Source organism: Aplysia californica, unplaced genomic scaffold (genome assembly GCF_000002075.1).
Source record: "Aplysia californica isolate F4 #8 unplaced genomic scaffold, AplCal3.0 scaffold00369, whole genome shotgun sequence".
NCBI lineage: Eukaryota > Metazoa > Mollusca > Gastropoda > Aplysiida > Aplysiidae > Aplysia > Aplysia californica.
In genome coordinates this window covers 167,408-181,775 of record NW_004797639.1, presented here as the reverse complement: position 1 = coordinate 181,775, position 14,368 = coordinate 167,408, and the positions used below count along the sequence as shown (strand labels likewise).

Below are 14,368 nucleotides of genomic sequence, written 5' to 3'. Positions count from 1 at the left end.
AACTCTGCACCACCACTTTCCAAAGAGGAAATCTACTCGTTAATCCGATCAGTACGCTTTGCACAGCAGTCTGTCAAAATGATTTTTTGAGCAACACTGAAACTTTCAAAGAGACCTTTGCACTAAAAATATTCTAAAATGTGAAGAATACAACCCCCGGGGGTACAAAATGACCCCAGGGCGCACGGATAGGGTTAATATCAACAACTGGGTCGATAACAACCACAGCAGGCACTCAGTTTAGTCTTAGTAGAGGTTTTACGGCGCTCGCAACCGCATAAGGTCATATGAGCGCCAGAAGATTAGAGGTGCTACAAGAGAGTAACAAACATGAAAAAGAAGGAGGGGAGATAGAGAGGATAGATGTTAGATAGGAAAGAAGGAGCAAAGCACACCAGAGCGACCGCCAACCACCCAGTACATGCACTCACCTGGCCTTGGCGATAAACTTGTAGGTCTTGTCCCAGTGCTTGAGGAGGTCCGACTCCTCCACGTCGTAGAGACGTACGTTGTAGTACTGGAACATGCCCATGAAGAAATTGTCAATTTCCCGCGTCACGTTCAGGATGTAGCCGATCCTGGAGGAAGCAAAGAGAGACATTGTGAACGGTTTATGTTTTTTTTTTAGTTTAAGAGTTTTTTGTTTTAGTACAGGTTTTACGGCGCTCGCAACTGCATAAGGTCATATGAGCGCCGAGGGATGGACATCAACAGAGAAGTCCTTACAGGGAATCAGACTTACTCTGCTCACCTCTCTAGCTTCAACAGCACAAAGTCTGCTTCGACTATTAAGGCACCCTGGAAATAGCGGGTCACTAGAGTGTGACAAACATACAAAAGTAGAGGCAAATGATGATAGTAAGGATGAGGAAAGAAAATGCAGCAGTTCCCTGTTGTAGTCCAGGCAGTTATGAACGTGACAGGATGAATCAGCCCATTTACAATTCTACTGTGCTTGAACGAGAAAAAAGTCCCCCCTCTGAGAATAGCCTAAAGACACTACAGTCAGTGGCACTGCCCCAGGGGGGGTACAGTAAGAGTTTAACGGCACTTACAACACAATAAGGTTACATAAGTGCCGAAGATTAGAGGTGTTACAAGAGAGTAACAAACACAAAAAAAGGAGGAGAGATAGGGACGATAGATGTTTGAGAGGAAAAAAGAAGGAGCACAGACGCTGGCTCGTATGCTCAGAGAGACAACCATCCGCACCCTTTTCCTTTCAGCTCCTCCAGGTTGCAGGCGTTCCACTCCGAGCCCAGGTACAGGAAGTCCAGAATCTTGGAGGGCTCGTCCATCTGTCCCAGAATCCTCATCACTTCTTCGTCAAAGTAGCTTTTCAACGAGGTCAGAGAGATCCCCATCTTTGCCTCCACTGCCTTCCTCAGCTGTGAAGTAGTCCATGGAACGACATCAGTGGCGATATATTTGTGTCACGACACGCTGGTTTTTTTGTTTTAATTTAGTTTTGGTTAAAGTTTTACGACACTTGCAACACAATAAGGCTATTTAAATGCCGAAGATTAGAGGTGTTCGTTTAGTTTTAGTAAGAGTTTTACGACACTTGCAACACAATAAGGTCATTTAAATGCCGAAGACTAGAGGTGTTAGAAGGAGAGTAACAAACACAAAAAAAGAAGGGGAGATAGGGACGATAGAAATTTGATAGGAAAGAAGGAGCAAACCACACCAGATCATCCGCCAATCACCTACAAAAAAAAAAAAAAAAGGAGGAGAGATAAGACAATAGACGGTAGAGCTGGGCGAGGAATCAATTCCGGAACCGATTCCTACGATTAATGCTGCGGAAGAGAAGCTCCGACTCTTTTTTACATATAACCAACGGTTACCAGTTACTGTAATCATTAAAATTTTCTTCTTTTTTAAAAAAGAATTTATTTATGAAAAATAAAAGTTGATGCTTCGTAGTGTTCCGAAAACAAGGTTATCATAAATCCTGAAGATGTTCGGAGCCAATCAGGTAACCACCGGGAGAAATCACATCGTTAGAGAGTAAGTAATTGGGTTCCGAGTCGATTCCAACGATTCCCAATTTTCACTAATCGGGAACCTAGCCGCCCAGCCCTAATAGACGGTTGATAGGAAAGAAGGCGCAAAACAAAACAGAGCACCTGCCAGCCACCTACAGAAACATGTCAATGTGGGATAAATCCAGGAAAACGATGTAGATACAAGAGAAAATATCCTCCTACCACGTAAGCTGAACTCATATCCCTTGCACGTAAGAGGAAAACCATACCCTAAACAATGCCTCTTAACCTTATCTGTACGCCCTGGGGTCATTTTGTACCCCTGGGGTTGTATTCTTCACATTTTAGAATACTTCTAGTGCGAAGATCTCTTTGAAACTTTCAGTATTTCTCAAAAAATCATTTTGACAGAGTACTATGCAAAGCATACGGATCGAATTAAAGAGTAAATTTCCTTTTTGGAAAGTGGTGGCAGAGAGTTCCCCACGTCGTATGGATACGATAGTAAAACACGACGTACAGATAGGGTTAAATGGTCGCTTTTAAGGACAAGCAGGCTAATCCAGATTTCGGGGATTTCAAGAAATCTTGACCAACACCAAAAGTGGGCATTGCCCTACCCATAGGAGAATTTGGGTTTCAATGCTGTGTATATTTGTCGGGTTATAGAGAAAACACACATTGTCTTTTAAAGAAACTTAACAAGGAGCAAAAAACTTTACCTTCGATTTCCTCAAAACAGCAATTTTCAGGATAGTCCCCTTGTGTTTAAAAGTGACCCAAATAGTGAGTGGTGATGGGTGCAGAAACAATTTACAATAATCTACAAAATAAAAAGTTTCCCTGAAATTAAGCTACACACATAAACAACTCTGAACAAACATTTTAAAAAACAAACATAACTTATCAGCAAAACCAAATAATCACTGAAAAATAAGTAAAATATTAAAAAACAAGAAGTTGAACTTTAATACTATAGTTCTCTGTCAGTCTTTTCTTGGCCTGGAAATATGATACTTAGAAACTCATGGTTTTGTAGTCAACTTATATAAGATGTAAAAATGATAGTTAACATGGCACCCAATGAAGGAACATGAAACAAAAAGACAAAAACAACCCCCCCCCCCCCCCCGAAAGAAAAAAAACAGCACGAAAATCAGCAGAAAAAAAACTACACCAAAAAAATGAGAACACTGAATTTGCAACTGACCCCAATTGACGTGGCCTCGTCCAAATCGACAGTCATCATGACCTCCTTCAACTTCTGGCTGATGACACGTTTGATCTGCTCGTTCTCACTGGCGATCACACGACAAACAAAGGGAACTTAAACAAAGGATTCTTTCATTGTCGTTGTTATAGATATATAGGCTTAACATTCACACTAGACAAGAGGAAAAATGTTTTTTTCGTAAGAGTTTTATGGCACTTGCAACACAATGTCATATAAATGCCGAAAATTAGAGGTGTTACAAGGGAGTAACAAACTCAAAATAGGAGGGGAGATAAAGATGATAGATGTTAGATAAGAAAGAAGAAGCAAACGCACCAGAGCACCCGCCAACCACCCACTTCAGAGATTATTTCATTGTTGTTGTTATAGATAGAGTATAGGCTTAACATTCACACTAGAAAAGAGGAAGTTTTGTTATAGTAGAGGTTTTACGGCGCTCCAAACTGCATAAGGTCATAAGAGCTCCAAGCGGTGGATGTCAACAGATAAGTCCTTTACAGGGAATCAGACTTACTCTGCTCACCTCTCTAGCTTCAACAGCACAAAGTCTGCTTCAACCGTCAAGGCACCCCGGGAATAGCAGGTCACAAGAGTGTGACAAGCATACAAAAAAAGTAGAGGGAAAATAGTAAGGATGAAGAAAAAAAGCAGCAGTTCCCTGTCGCAGTTCAGGCACAGTTATGAGCATGACATTGATGAATCAGCCCATTTACAATTACAATTCTACTGTGCATAAAAACTCAAGATGTTAATGTCCCCCCCCCCCCCACCCCCCTTTGGGAATGGCTTAAAGACTCTTCAGTCAGTAGCACTGCCTCGGGGGTGAGACAAAAGAAAGAATGGGCATGGGACTAACAAAAAAGAAAAAGAAGAAAACATGAACAAGAAATTTTGTAGAAAGGATCAAAACTGTGTTCTTAAGAAAATGCATTTTAGAAACAGCTGTTTTAATACATTTCAATCCTTAACTCTGCATGAATAATAATGGATATCCAACAAAAAAACAAAACAACCCCCCCCCCAAAAAAAAAAGAAAAAAAAGAACCCAAACATATTGAAAAATAAATAATTGAAGAAAGGATCAGAATTGTACTCTCAAAGAGAGAGAGAGAGAGAGAGAGAGAGAGAGAGAGAGAGAGAGAGAGAGAGAGAGAGAGAGAGAGAGAGAGAGAGAGAGAGAGAGAGAGAGAGAGAGAGAGAGAGAGAGAGAGAGAGAGAGAGAGAGAGAGAGAGAGAGAGAGAGAGAGAGAGAGAGAGAGAGAGAGAGAGAGAGAGAGAGAGAGAGAGAGAGAGAGAGAGAGAGAGAGAGAGGGGAGAGAAAGTGCGAGAGCAAGAGATATATAAATAAAGAGACAGGAAAGGAAAGAGGAGAAAGAATGAGAGAGGGAGGGAAAGAGGTTGGGAAAAGGAGTTAAAAAGAGGAAAAAAAGAGAAAGACAGACACAGGAAGAAAGAGAAAGAAAGAGTGAGAGAGCAAAAAAGGAGAAACAAAGAGAGAAAGACAGAGGAAGAAAGGAAAAAAGAAAGAGAAAAGAAAGGAAGACAAAACCAACAATTTTCAGAGAACTCACTCGTCAGAGTTGATGGACAGAGATGACGGAGCGTAAGTGTCCACACCCTCGTTGTTCCTGGAGCAAAAACAGACCAAAACCATTCAGAACAGACAATCAAAGCATATTTGTGTGTCACAGCATGGTGGAATCAGGCGCTCTATAAAATAATCAAAGTGAAGAAACTTGATTTTTTACACAGGTTTGTGAATTTTTATTAAAAATTTGTTTTTGAGCTCAACACCTTTCATGCCCATTAAAAAACTAATTTCTGAGCGGATTTTTCTGAAAAACGTTGATTAAAAGCACAAAAAATGTAAATTTTCTGTTACCACCGACTCTTAAGCTAAGGAAATAACTAATCTTTTGGCGGCCACTTTCTCACTAATTTTACCTCTGAAAACAGGTAACCCCACCTCCTTCATTCGCAAATATCTCGACTTGTATTCAAGATAAATGAATATTTTTTCATCCAAATAAACACATGTGAACAAGCTATAAGATGATACAGATAACTCTACATGCCCAAAAATAGACAAGAGCCTGATTCCACCACGCTGCCTCACATATGTGTCACAACATGGTGGAATCAAGTGCTCGTCAAAATTATGAAATCAGAGAAAGCAGCATTTTCCCGCCTGTTTGGCAAATTATTTCGAATTTTCTCCTTTTTTGCTCAACACATTTTATGTCCATTTAAAAGAACATCTCCATGTTGATTTTTCTAGAAAACCTGATTAAAGTCTAAAAATATATAAATTTTCAGTTTCCAAAGCCTCTAATACTTTGGATGTCATCAAACTTTGTCGGCCATTTTCTCGCTTATTTTATTTCTGAAACCAGCTGGCCCCACCTACTTCAATTGCAAATATCTCGATTTCTATTCGGGACAGATGGGTATTTTTTCAGCAAAAGCAAGACAAAATAAACAAGCTTTAACATGATATCAATAACTCCACATGTCCAAAAATTGAAGAGAGCCTGATTCCACTGCGTTGTGACACATACGGTACACACACAACAATCAACAGCGTATGCACCAAATCGCTACCTTGGAATCACAAAGTTCTATCAGATATTTTTGGTTGTAAAGTGTATAGAGCATGCTGGAAAGTGTGGATATGCCCTATATAGATGCAATTAATTATCATTATAAATGTAATTAATTTAAGAATTAGTAGTAGTAGTAGTATTTCCATCGCTACCATTATTTCAACTATCTCATTTATTTCTATCACTACCACTATTTCCACTGTCTCAGTTATTTTTCTCTCACTGAAACTGTTTCTAGTTTTGCTTTTATTTCGATAAATGTACAATTACCATCATTCTCACTATGGCGGCTATTTCGACAATCAATAATAATAATGATGATGATAATAATAATAATAAAATAACAATAATAATAATAATAAAGATCACTTCTATAGTGCCCTCTCTGTGGCAGAGGTGCTTCACAATAAAATAATATTTAATCAACATTTCAAGCATACTGGTCCTTTCAACAAACAGCAACTAGTTGCTTACTATGACAGCAACTATTTCTTATACAGCTATTTCTACCATTGCTGCCATTTCTACAGTTCCTCAGCCACTTCGCCAGTAGCAGCCGCTCTCCTATTTCTTCAGCTTCTATCACGAGCGAAGGGATGCACCTACCAATGGCACGTTTTCGCTGTGCCCCAAAAGGGATGGATACACTTACCACTGGCACGTTTTCGCGGTGTCTCGATGGTCGATGCGCGAGCGGTAGTAGCCGACCCAGGTGTGCGTGAGGCCGTCGTGAATGTACTTCCTGTCTTCTGCCACATGCATCACCTTGACCAGGTGCTGAATCGCTGACCTGAGGGAGAGGGAGGGAGGGAGTAAGACGGAAGAAGGGAGGAAGAGAGAGGGGAGAGGAGGGAGGGGGCGGGAAGGAGAGAGAGGGAGGGAGAGAGGAAGAAAGGAAGAAACATAACATAGGTCACGTCTACGGATCACTTCATCAAAATGAGACTGAGACCTTCAGTAGGCAAAAGAAAAATCCTGATTTATTTGGTGTTTGTTTCTGTTTTTTGTTTTCCACATGGCCTACAATGATACCATCTACAATATACGAGAGTCCATTTAGAAAACATAGCAAGTCTGTGGGTATATGTGCATACATATGTGCATACTATGATTTTCTGTGCATGCGCATGTGTGTGTGTGTGTGTGTGTGTGTGTGTGTGTGTGTGTGTGTGTGTGTGTATGTGCATGCACGTGTGTATAAACATGTAGGTTTCCCTGTGTATTAAAAGCTATTTGTGTTTCTGGGTGTGGGTGTATACAAGTGCACATCAAAAACTGTCTGAAGGTGTGTGTTTGAGTACAGAAGTGCATATTAAAAACTAACGAGTGTCTTTGAGTGTAAGTATATGTGTGTGAGTGTGAGCGTGTGTGCGTATAAAATAAAAATATGGCAGCTTGCACTGTATGCTTCCCAGGAACTTGCGATTGTTTCAGAATGCTATCAGGACTGCTGGGGTAATAATATAGACCGTAAAGCGTACAGAGCTTGCTGCTGAGCTAGTAGTTGCACAACACAAATGATACCTATTATTATGCATTTGTGTACACATGTGTGTGTGTGTATGTGTGTGTATGTGTGTGTGTGCATTAACATCAACTGATAAGTCATTGGCGTACTATATTTACACTCTAATGGAGCAATAAATCTTGAGAGATGCAAAAAATTAGAAAGGTTAGATAGATATAGTGATATACAGATTGATTCTCTATTCCGCTTTCGTGGTAGTACACTCCAGAATTTCAAAGGTGTGGAAACAGTGCGCTCGGCTATTGAACGGAAACCTCACTTGTTTACAATGGTGTCTTAGAAGACGGACTTTCCCAAGATTAGATCGAAACGAAACTAATGAAAAACTGAAAAGTAAACTACAGTGACTTCAGCCTCCTTAATAGAACTGTGCACCCTTTAAATGATTCTGAACCTCCATTAATTTTGTCAAATTCGAAAGCTAAGTGGTTCCGAAGTTTTAAGCGGCCAAAGTGACGAACTTTCACAAATATAGTATGTGTAGATATATTTACATACATATACACTCCTCTCTCCGCTTACTCACCACATGGCTTGCACCGACACTGGCTTGAACAGATAGGCCAGCTCATCCATGCACAAACTGAACCCTCTGAAAGCACAATGAGAGAACAAATGACAAAATCATTGCCATCAATTTACCCTCTGAAACACACTACAAGAGATGAGATGACAAAATCATTGCGATCAATTTCTTCTAAACATTTCACTTGTCACTATTTTCCTAAATTGAATGTACAGTATATTTACAAAATTTTCTCGTTTGTGTTTTTAGCAAGCGGTTTACCTGAGGAAACACGAGAGTGGGAACTCAAAAATTTATCAGTCATATTGCCCAAACTATTTTATATCAAGACTATCTTTACACAGAGTACAAATGCCTACAATTTAAGGAATCTGGCTTTGTGGATTTATCCAAAATTGGGCACTTCTGCGTACAGCAAACAACACACAAATCCTCCTGCTTCCCTGTCTTAATTTGCACTATACAAATGCTATTATCTATTATTATCATTTTACTGTCAGTAACACACATACAAGCCTGTTTTGATTATACATTTTCAACAACCAACAACACACACACGGTACCTGCTTCCTGTTTCAATCCCACATTTCAAACAGCCAACAACACACATACGCCTACTCTCCTTCTTGTTTCAACCTCCCTTTCGCAACAGCCAACAGCACACATATGCCTACTCTCCTTCCTATTTCAACCCCACATTTCCCACAGCCAATACAACACACACATAGGCCTACTCTCCTTCTTGTTTCAATTACACATGTCAGCCAACAACACACACACACACACACACACACACCCATCCCCCCTCCTGTTTTAATCACACATTTCCTTCAGCCAACAACACACACCCCCTTCCAGCCTTACACTTCTTCTTGTTTCAACCCCACATTTCCCACAGCCAACACACACATAGGCCTCCCTTCCTGTCTTATTCATAAGTCTTTCACCATCAACAACACACACACAGGCCTACTCTCCTTCTTGTTTCAACCCCACATTTCCCACAGCTAACAACACACATACCCATCTCCCCCCCCCCCCTGTTTTAATCACACCCTCTTCCTGCCTTACACTTCTTCTCGTTTCAATCCCACATTTCCCACAGCCAACACACACACATACCCATCCCCGCCCAGCTGCAGCCGTAGCCCCATCCAGACAGGCATGACAAGCCCGATGTCCGCCTCGGTCCCAGAACAGCCCATGCCCAGCACCACCGCCTCCTCTGTGTCCTGCTTCCCGTTGGTGGAGACCACGGCCAGGTACCGGTGGTAGGTGGGCACCGTGTCCTCCAGTCGCACCGCCTGTTGTGTGACGACAGACATTTCTGTTATGTAACCATGCCGTGTAACGATACACATTTCTGTTATGTAATGATGTCGTGCAACGACACATTTCTGTGATGATATACATTCCTATGTAACGACAGACATTTCTGCGATGTAACGATGTCATGCGATGACAGACATTTCTGTTATGTAACAACAGGCATTTCTGTTATTTAATTATGTTGTGTAACGATATACATTTCTGTTATGTAACGATACATTTCTGTGATGATATACATTCCTGTAATGTAACGATGTCATGTGACGAGACATTTGTTATATAATGATATTCAGTTCTGTTATGTAACGATATACATTCGCTATGCAATGACAGACATTTCTGTTATGTGATGATAGACAGTTCTGTGATGTAATGGTATACATTTGTTGTGTAATTATAGCCATTTCTGAAACGTAATGATGTACATTTCTCTAAATATTTTACGTCCCAATAGACTCAATTTACATTTTTTAAAAATTACTACACTTCGGTCAAATTTTAGTAAACAGAAGCACATCAACAGGATTTCAGTTTTTAGTTTTAGTAGAGGTTTTACGGCGTTCACAACTGCATAAGGTCATATGAGTGCCAGAAGATTAGAGTTGTTACAAGAGAGTAACAAACATAAAAAAGAAGAAGGGGGAGATAAGGATGATTGAGGTTTCATAGGAAAGAAGATGCAGACCACAGCAGAGCACCCGCCTACCACCCACAACATGATGTCACCTACTCAAAACAATTTTAAAATCCCAGAAACAAACAAGCAAACAAACCACCGGACACACAAGTAAACACAAGTGAGCGCCTACAATTTTGATCTTGTCCTCGGGCCGCAGCAGATGTAGCATAGCCTGCAGGTGGCTCTGGAGCTCTCCTGGGGGGAAACAACGAAACATTAAATGTGTGTGTGTGTGTGTGTCTGTGTGTGTGTGTGTGTGTGTGTGTGTGTGTGTGTGTGTGTGTGGGTACTGGAGCTCTCCTGAGGGGAAAACAGCGAAACATTCCCAAAACTATACAAATGAAAGAAAAAGAATGTGTGTGTGTGTGCGTATGCGTGTGCGTGTGTGTGTGCATGTACTGAAGTTCTCTAGGTAAAAAACAACGAAACATCCAAAAACTCTAAAAATGAAAGAAAATGAATGTGTGTGTGTGTATGTTTGAGAGTGTGTGTGCGTGTGCGTGCGAGCACCTGTGTGTGCATGTTCGTCATGCATGTTTATTTTGTGATTGCCAGCGCATTTTTATTTCGGTTGTACCAAAAGATAGGGAAATAGTACCACCAAACAAGATAAAAAGCTAGTTGCATTTTGGCACAACTGTGAGATATGCCCTTTTGCTAGTGCAGTTTAGTTTCATAAGAGTTTTACTGCATTTGCAACACAACAAGGCCATTTAAGTGCCGAAGAATAGATGTGTTACAAGAGAGCAACATACACAAAAACGAAGGAGGGGAGATAAAGACGATAGACGTTTTATAGGAAAGAAGAAGCAAACCACACCAGAGCACCCGCCAACCACCCACTAGTGAAGTAACGATGTGCTCATTACATTGTGACATTAAAATAGTTCAATAACTGACTAGCCAGGTAACGAACAGACATGACATACAGATATAAATACAGTCATACATACAAAAATACATACATACATACATACATACATACATACATACATACATACATACATACATACATATATACAGACAGACAGACATACAGACAGACATGACAGACAAACATACATACACACACACACACATACATACATACAAACACACACACACACACACACACACACACACACACATACATACATACATACAGAAATAGAGATTATCAGACAGACAGATAACCAGACAGACAGACAGACAGACAGAAAGAGAGATAATCACACAGACAGAAAGAGATAATCAGACAGACAGACAAATAGATTACCTCCATGAGTTTTCTTGACAGATTTCTTGTTGCACTCGTTGTGTGGGAGGATGAGCGCCGCCCCCTTCACGGTGAAGTAGCTCTCGCTCAGGCTGGGTGGGGAGAGACATGGTTTTAGTATTAGTTAAGTTTTAGGAAGAATTTTACGGCACTTGCAACACAATAAAGTCATGTAAGTGCCAAAGATAGGTGATACAAGCGAGTAACAAACATAAAAAAAAGGAGGAGAGATCAGGACGATAGATGTTTGATAGGAAAAAAGGTGCAAATTATACCAGAGCACCTGCCAACCACCCACAAAAGACAACGGACAAATACTACATGCGACGATGACTAGTTGCAGTTGACATCCCAGACTACTGCCTCAACGTCTTTTGCTTTAGTAAGAGTTTTACAGCACTTGCTTGCTTGTGTTTTATTTCTTTGAGTAGTAAACAGAAGCACATGGACACAATTATTTAATGGTCATTTAGTGCTGCGAAAAAAAAAGAAGGAAAACAGACAGAAACAACAGCAGAGGGAAAGTAAAGAAGTATGACCTACCGGTGGTGCCCTGCAACTATCCGCACAGCACTTGCAACACATTTACGTCATGTAAGTGTAGACAATTATAGAGGTGTTACAAGAGAGTTTTTAGTTTTAGTAGAGGTTTTACGGTGCTCACAACTGCATAAGGTCATATGAGCGCCAGAAGATTAGAGGTGTTACAAGGGAGTAACAAACATAAAAAAGAAGAAGGGGAGATAGGACGATAGATGTGTGATAGGAAAGAAGGAGCAAACCACACCAGAGCACCTGACAACCACTCACTTACAAGAGAGTAACAAACACATAAAAAAGGAGGAGAGACAAGGATGATAGAGATGTTTGGTAGGAAAGAAGGAGTAAATCCAACCACAACACCCGCTAACCACCCATGCCTCAATGTATAACAGGTGGACGATAACAACAAAACAACAACATATTTGTTTGAGTAAAAGGAAGCACTTCCACACTGTAACAGAGCAGAAGAAAAGTAAGAAAGTAAGATAGACAGACAGAAACAACAGAGGTAAAGAAAAGTAAAACCTACCAGTGACCCCCATAACCCATTCACACAGCCATATTTTTGGCCATGGCCTCTATATATAGGACAATAATAATAATTAATAATAGTAGAAATCAGAAGGAGTAAACCATACCAACCACCTGCAAATACAGGGGCAACATACATGCACACTTGTTCTTTCATAATCTGATACCGAAAGGATGAAATGTCACTGTTCACGGTAAATTGAGGTTTCAGTAGAAGACAACCACACTCTTATTTATAAATTAAATGACCTGGATTGTCATTAGTGTGACTGAATCAAGACAAATTATTATTTCATTTATTTAAATACAGGGTGAACACAACAAGTGAAAATATTTACGTAATTCTAATAAAATCACACTTTGCGTAAAATTTTGGAGTAGTTACTTCTAAGAAGGCATAAACAAAGATAGGTATAAACACTGTCTAAAAATCTTACAGGGATTTATTACCACCATCCACTCAGAAAAAATAAAACATTTAAAAAACTGTGGTAAAGTATACACCTCATCCAAGGAAAGGGTTGTGACATGCAGATAGGCAGTGTGTGGTTTGTTATTTTCTTTTTATAAATAAAGACTTTGTTGGTGAATTTTTCATGAACAAATCAGTCATGACCCCATAATCAGGACTATAGAAACAACAAACGCTCTATCAAAGCATCTTTATGTTAGATCAATTTTTCATCCCATATTAGTACACAATTTTCAGACAAAACGGCAATCTCAATAAAATCATGCTGGACACACCCACAGCAGGGAAAATCTAATTTATTCCGGATTCTTTTGGGGTTCTTTAGAATTCCCTTATCAGACTCGAAAAAGAAATGCTATAGTTAGGGCATATGGCCCTGTGGTTATGTTAGCATTGGGGGGGTGGGGGTAGACGCTTTAGCACTTTATCTCAATTGGTATCATACTGGGCTATAGTGCCAGTGAGACACTGTTTTGAATCTCCAATGGGCCTTCTTGAACTTAAATTGCTTGGGCTAGTGGATGTAAACCCAAAACATACTATGTGTATACAAAAGAAAAAGGAAGTAAAGTCTTGCTTTAAATTTGAGTACAAGGAAGCTCAGTGACGATTAAGCAATGAGCACTTGATGCTTGGAAAGGGCTCGACAGACAGACAGACAGACAAGCAACTGAGGGAAAGAAAAGGAAGAAGACGTATTATATCAGATCCATTCTCCTACCATCCACAAGAAAAGAAAGAAGACGTCTATCAGATCCACTCTCCTACCATCCACAAAAAAAGAAAGAAGACGTATTATATCAGATCCATTCTCCTACCATCCACAAGAAAAGAAAGAAGACGTATTATATCAGATCCACTCTCCTACCATCCACAAGAAAAGAAAGAAGACGTATTATATCAGATCCATTCTCCTACCATCCACAAAAAAAGAAAGAAGACAGAAACAATACAGTAAAGGAGGTATCATGACAAAAAAACACATTTTAACATCATAGCTTTTTATCTTCTTATGAGGTATTTCTCCATTAGGTAGAGAGGTTACTGGTTATTCGTGCAACTGGGGTGCAGGGGGGACATTTTATAACATTGCATTCCCGTTCCCGGAACGACCCATGCAACTGGTGTGTAGCCTTAGTAAGGGGATATTGTATTACAAAAATGCCCCCCCCCCCCTAAACAAATTACATAATTTGGGACATAGGCTGGTTTAATCCTGGCTGCCAGGACCTACCCACGCTGCGACAGGTATAAACACCCGTGGAACAGGTGAGCAAGGGGACATTTTTATTACAAATATGCTCCCCCCCCTCTAACCACCCATGCAACTGGTGTGCAGGGTGACATTTTATTACAAATATGCTCCCCCCTCTAACCACCCATGCAACTCGTGTGCAGGGTGACATTTTACTACAATGCCCCCCCCCCACATCACCAAACGACCGCTGGAACTGGCAAAGGAACAATAATTATAAACTGTCAGAATGAGCCGACATCCAGATTAATGAGAGCACTATACTAAAGCAGACAGTCGGCAGCACGCTCACTTCAGCTGTTGCCTTCTGCCCCATGGTAAGAGCTCAGAGCCGATGCATCATCACTCCATGTCATAGGTTAGAGTTAGAAGCAACATGAACTAACAATATAACTAGGAACAAGTATTATGTTGGGGGGGGG

The 14,368-nt window shown here is 40.4% G+C and overlaps 1 protein-coding gene across 2 annotated transcripts in view; it reads right to left on the bottom strand.

Moving 5' to 3' along the window:
• Positions 1-14,368, bottom strand: part of LOC101847276 — a 40,423-nt gene that overhangs the window by 14,720 nt on the left and 11,335 nt on the right. For both annotated transcript variants that reach the window (XM_035971063.1, XM_013085382.2), the window contains 9 exons: positions 11,146-11,237; positions 10,021-10,085; positions 9,005-9,186; positions 7,883-7,948; positions 6,481-6,618; positions 4,797-4,853; positions 3,202-3,289; positions 1,213-1,388; positions 432-578 (listed from right to left, as the gene is read on the bottom strand). In XM_035971063.1, the coding sequence (XP_035826956.1) occupies positions 432-578; positions 1,213-1,388; positions 3,202-3,289; positions 4,797-4,853; positions 6,481-6,618; positions 7,883-7,948; positions 9,005-9,186; positions 10,021-10,085; positions 11,146-11,237 (1,011 nt within the window). The remainder of the gene's footprint in view (positions 1-431; positions 579-1,212; positions 1,389-3,201; positions 3,290-4,796; positions 4,854-6,480; positions 6,619-7,882; positions 7,949-9,004; positions 9,187-10,020; positions 10,086-11,145; positions 11,238-14,368) is intronic.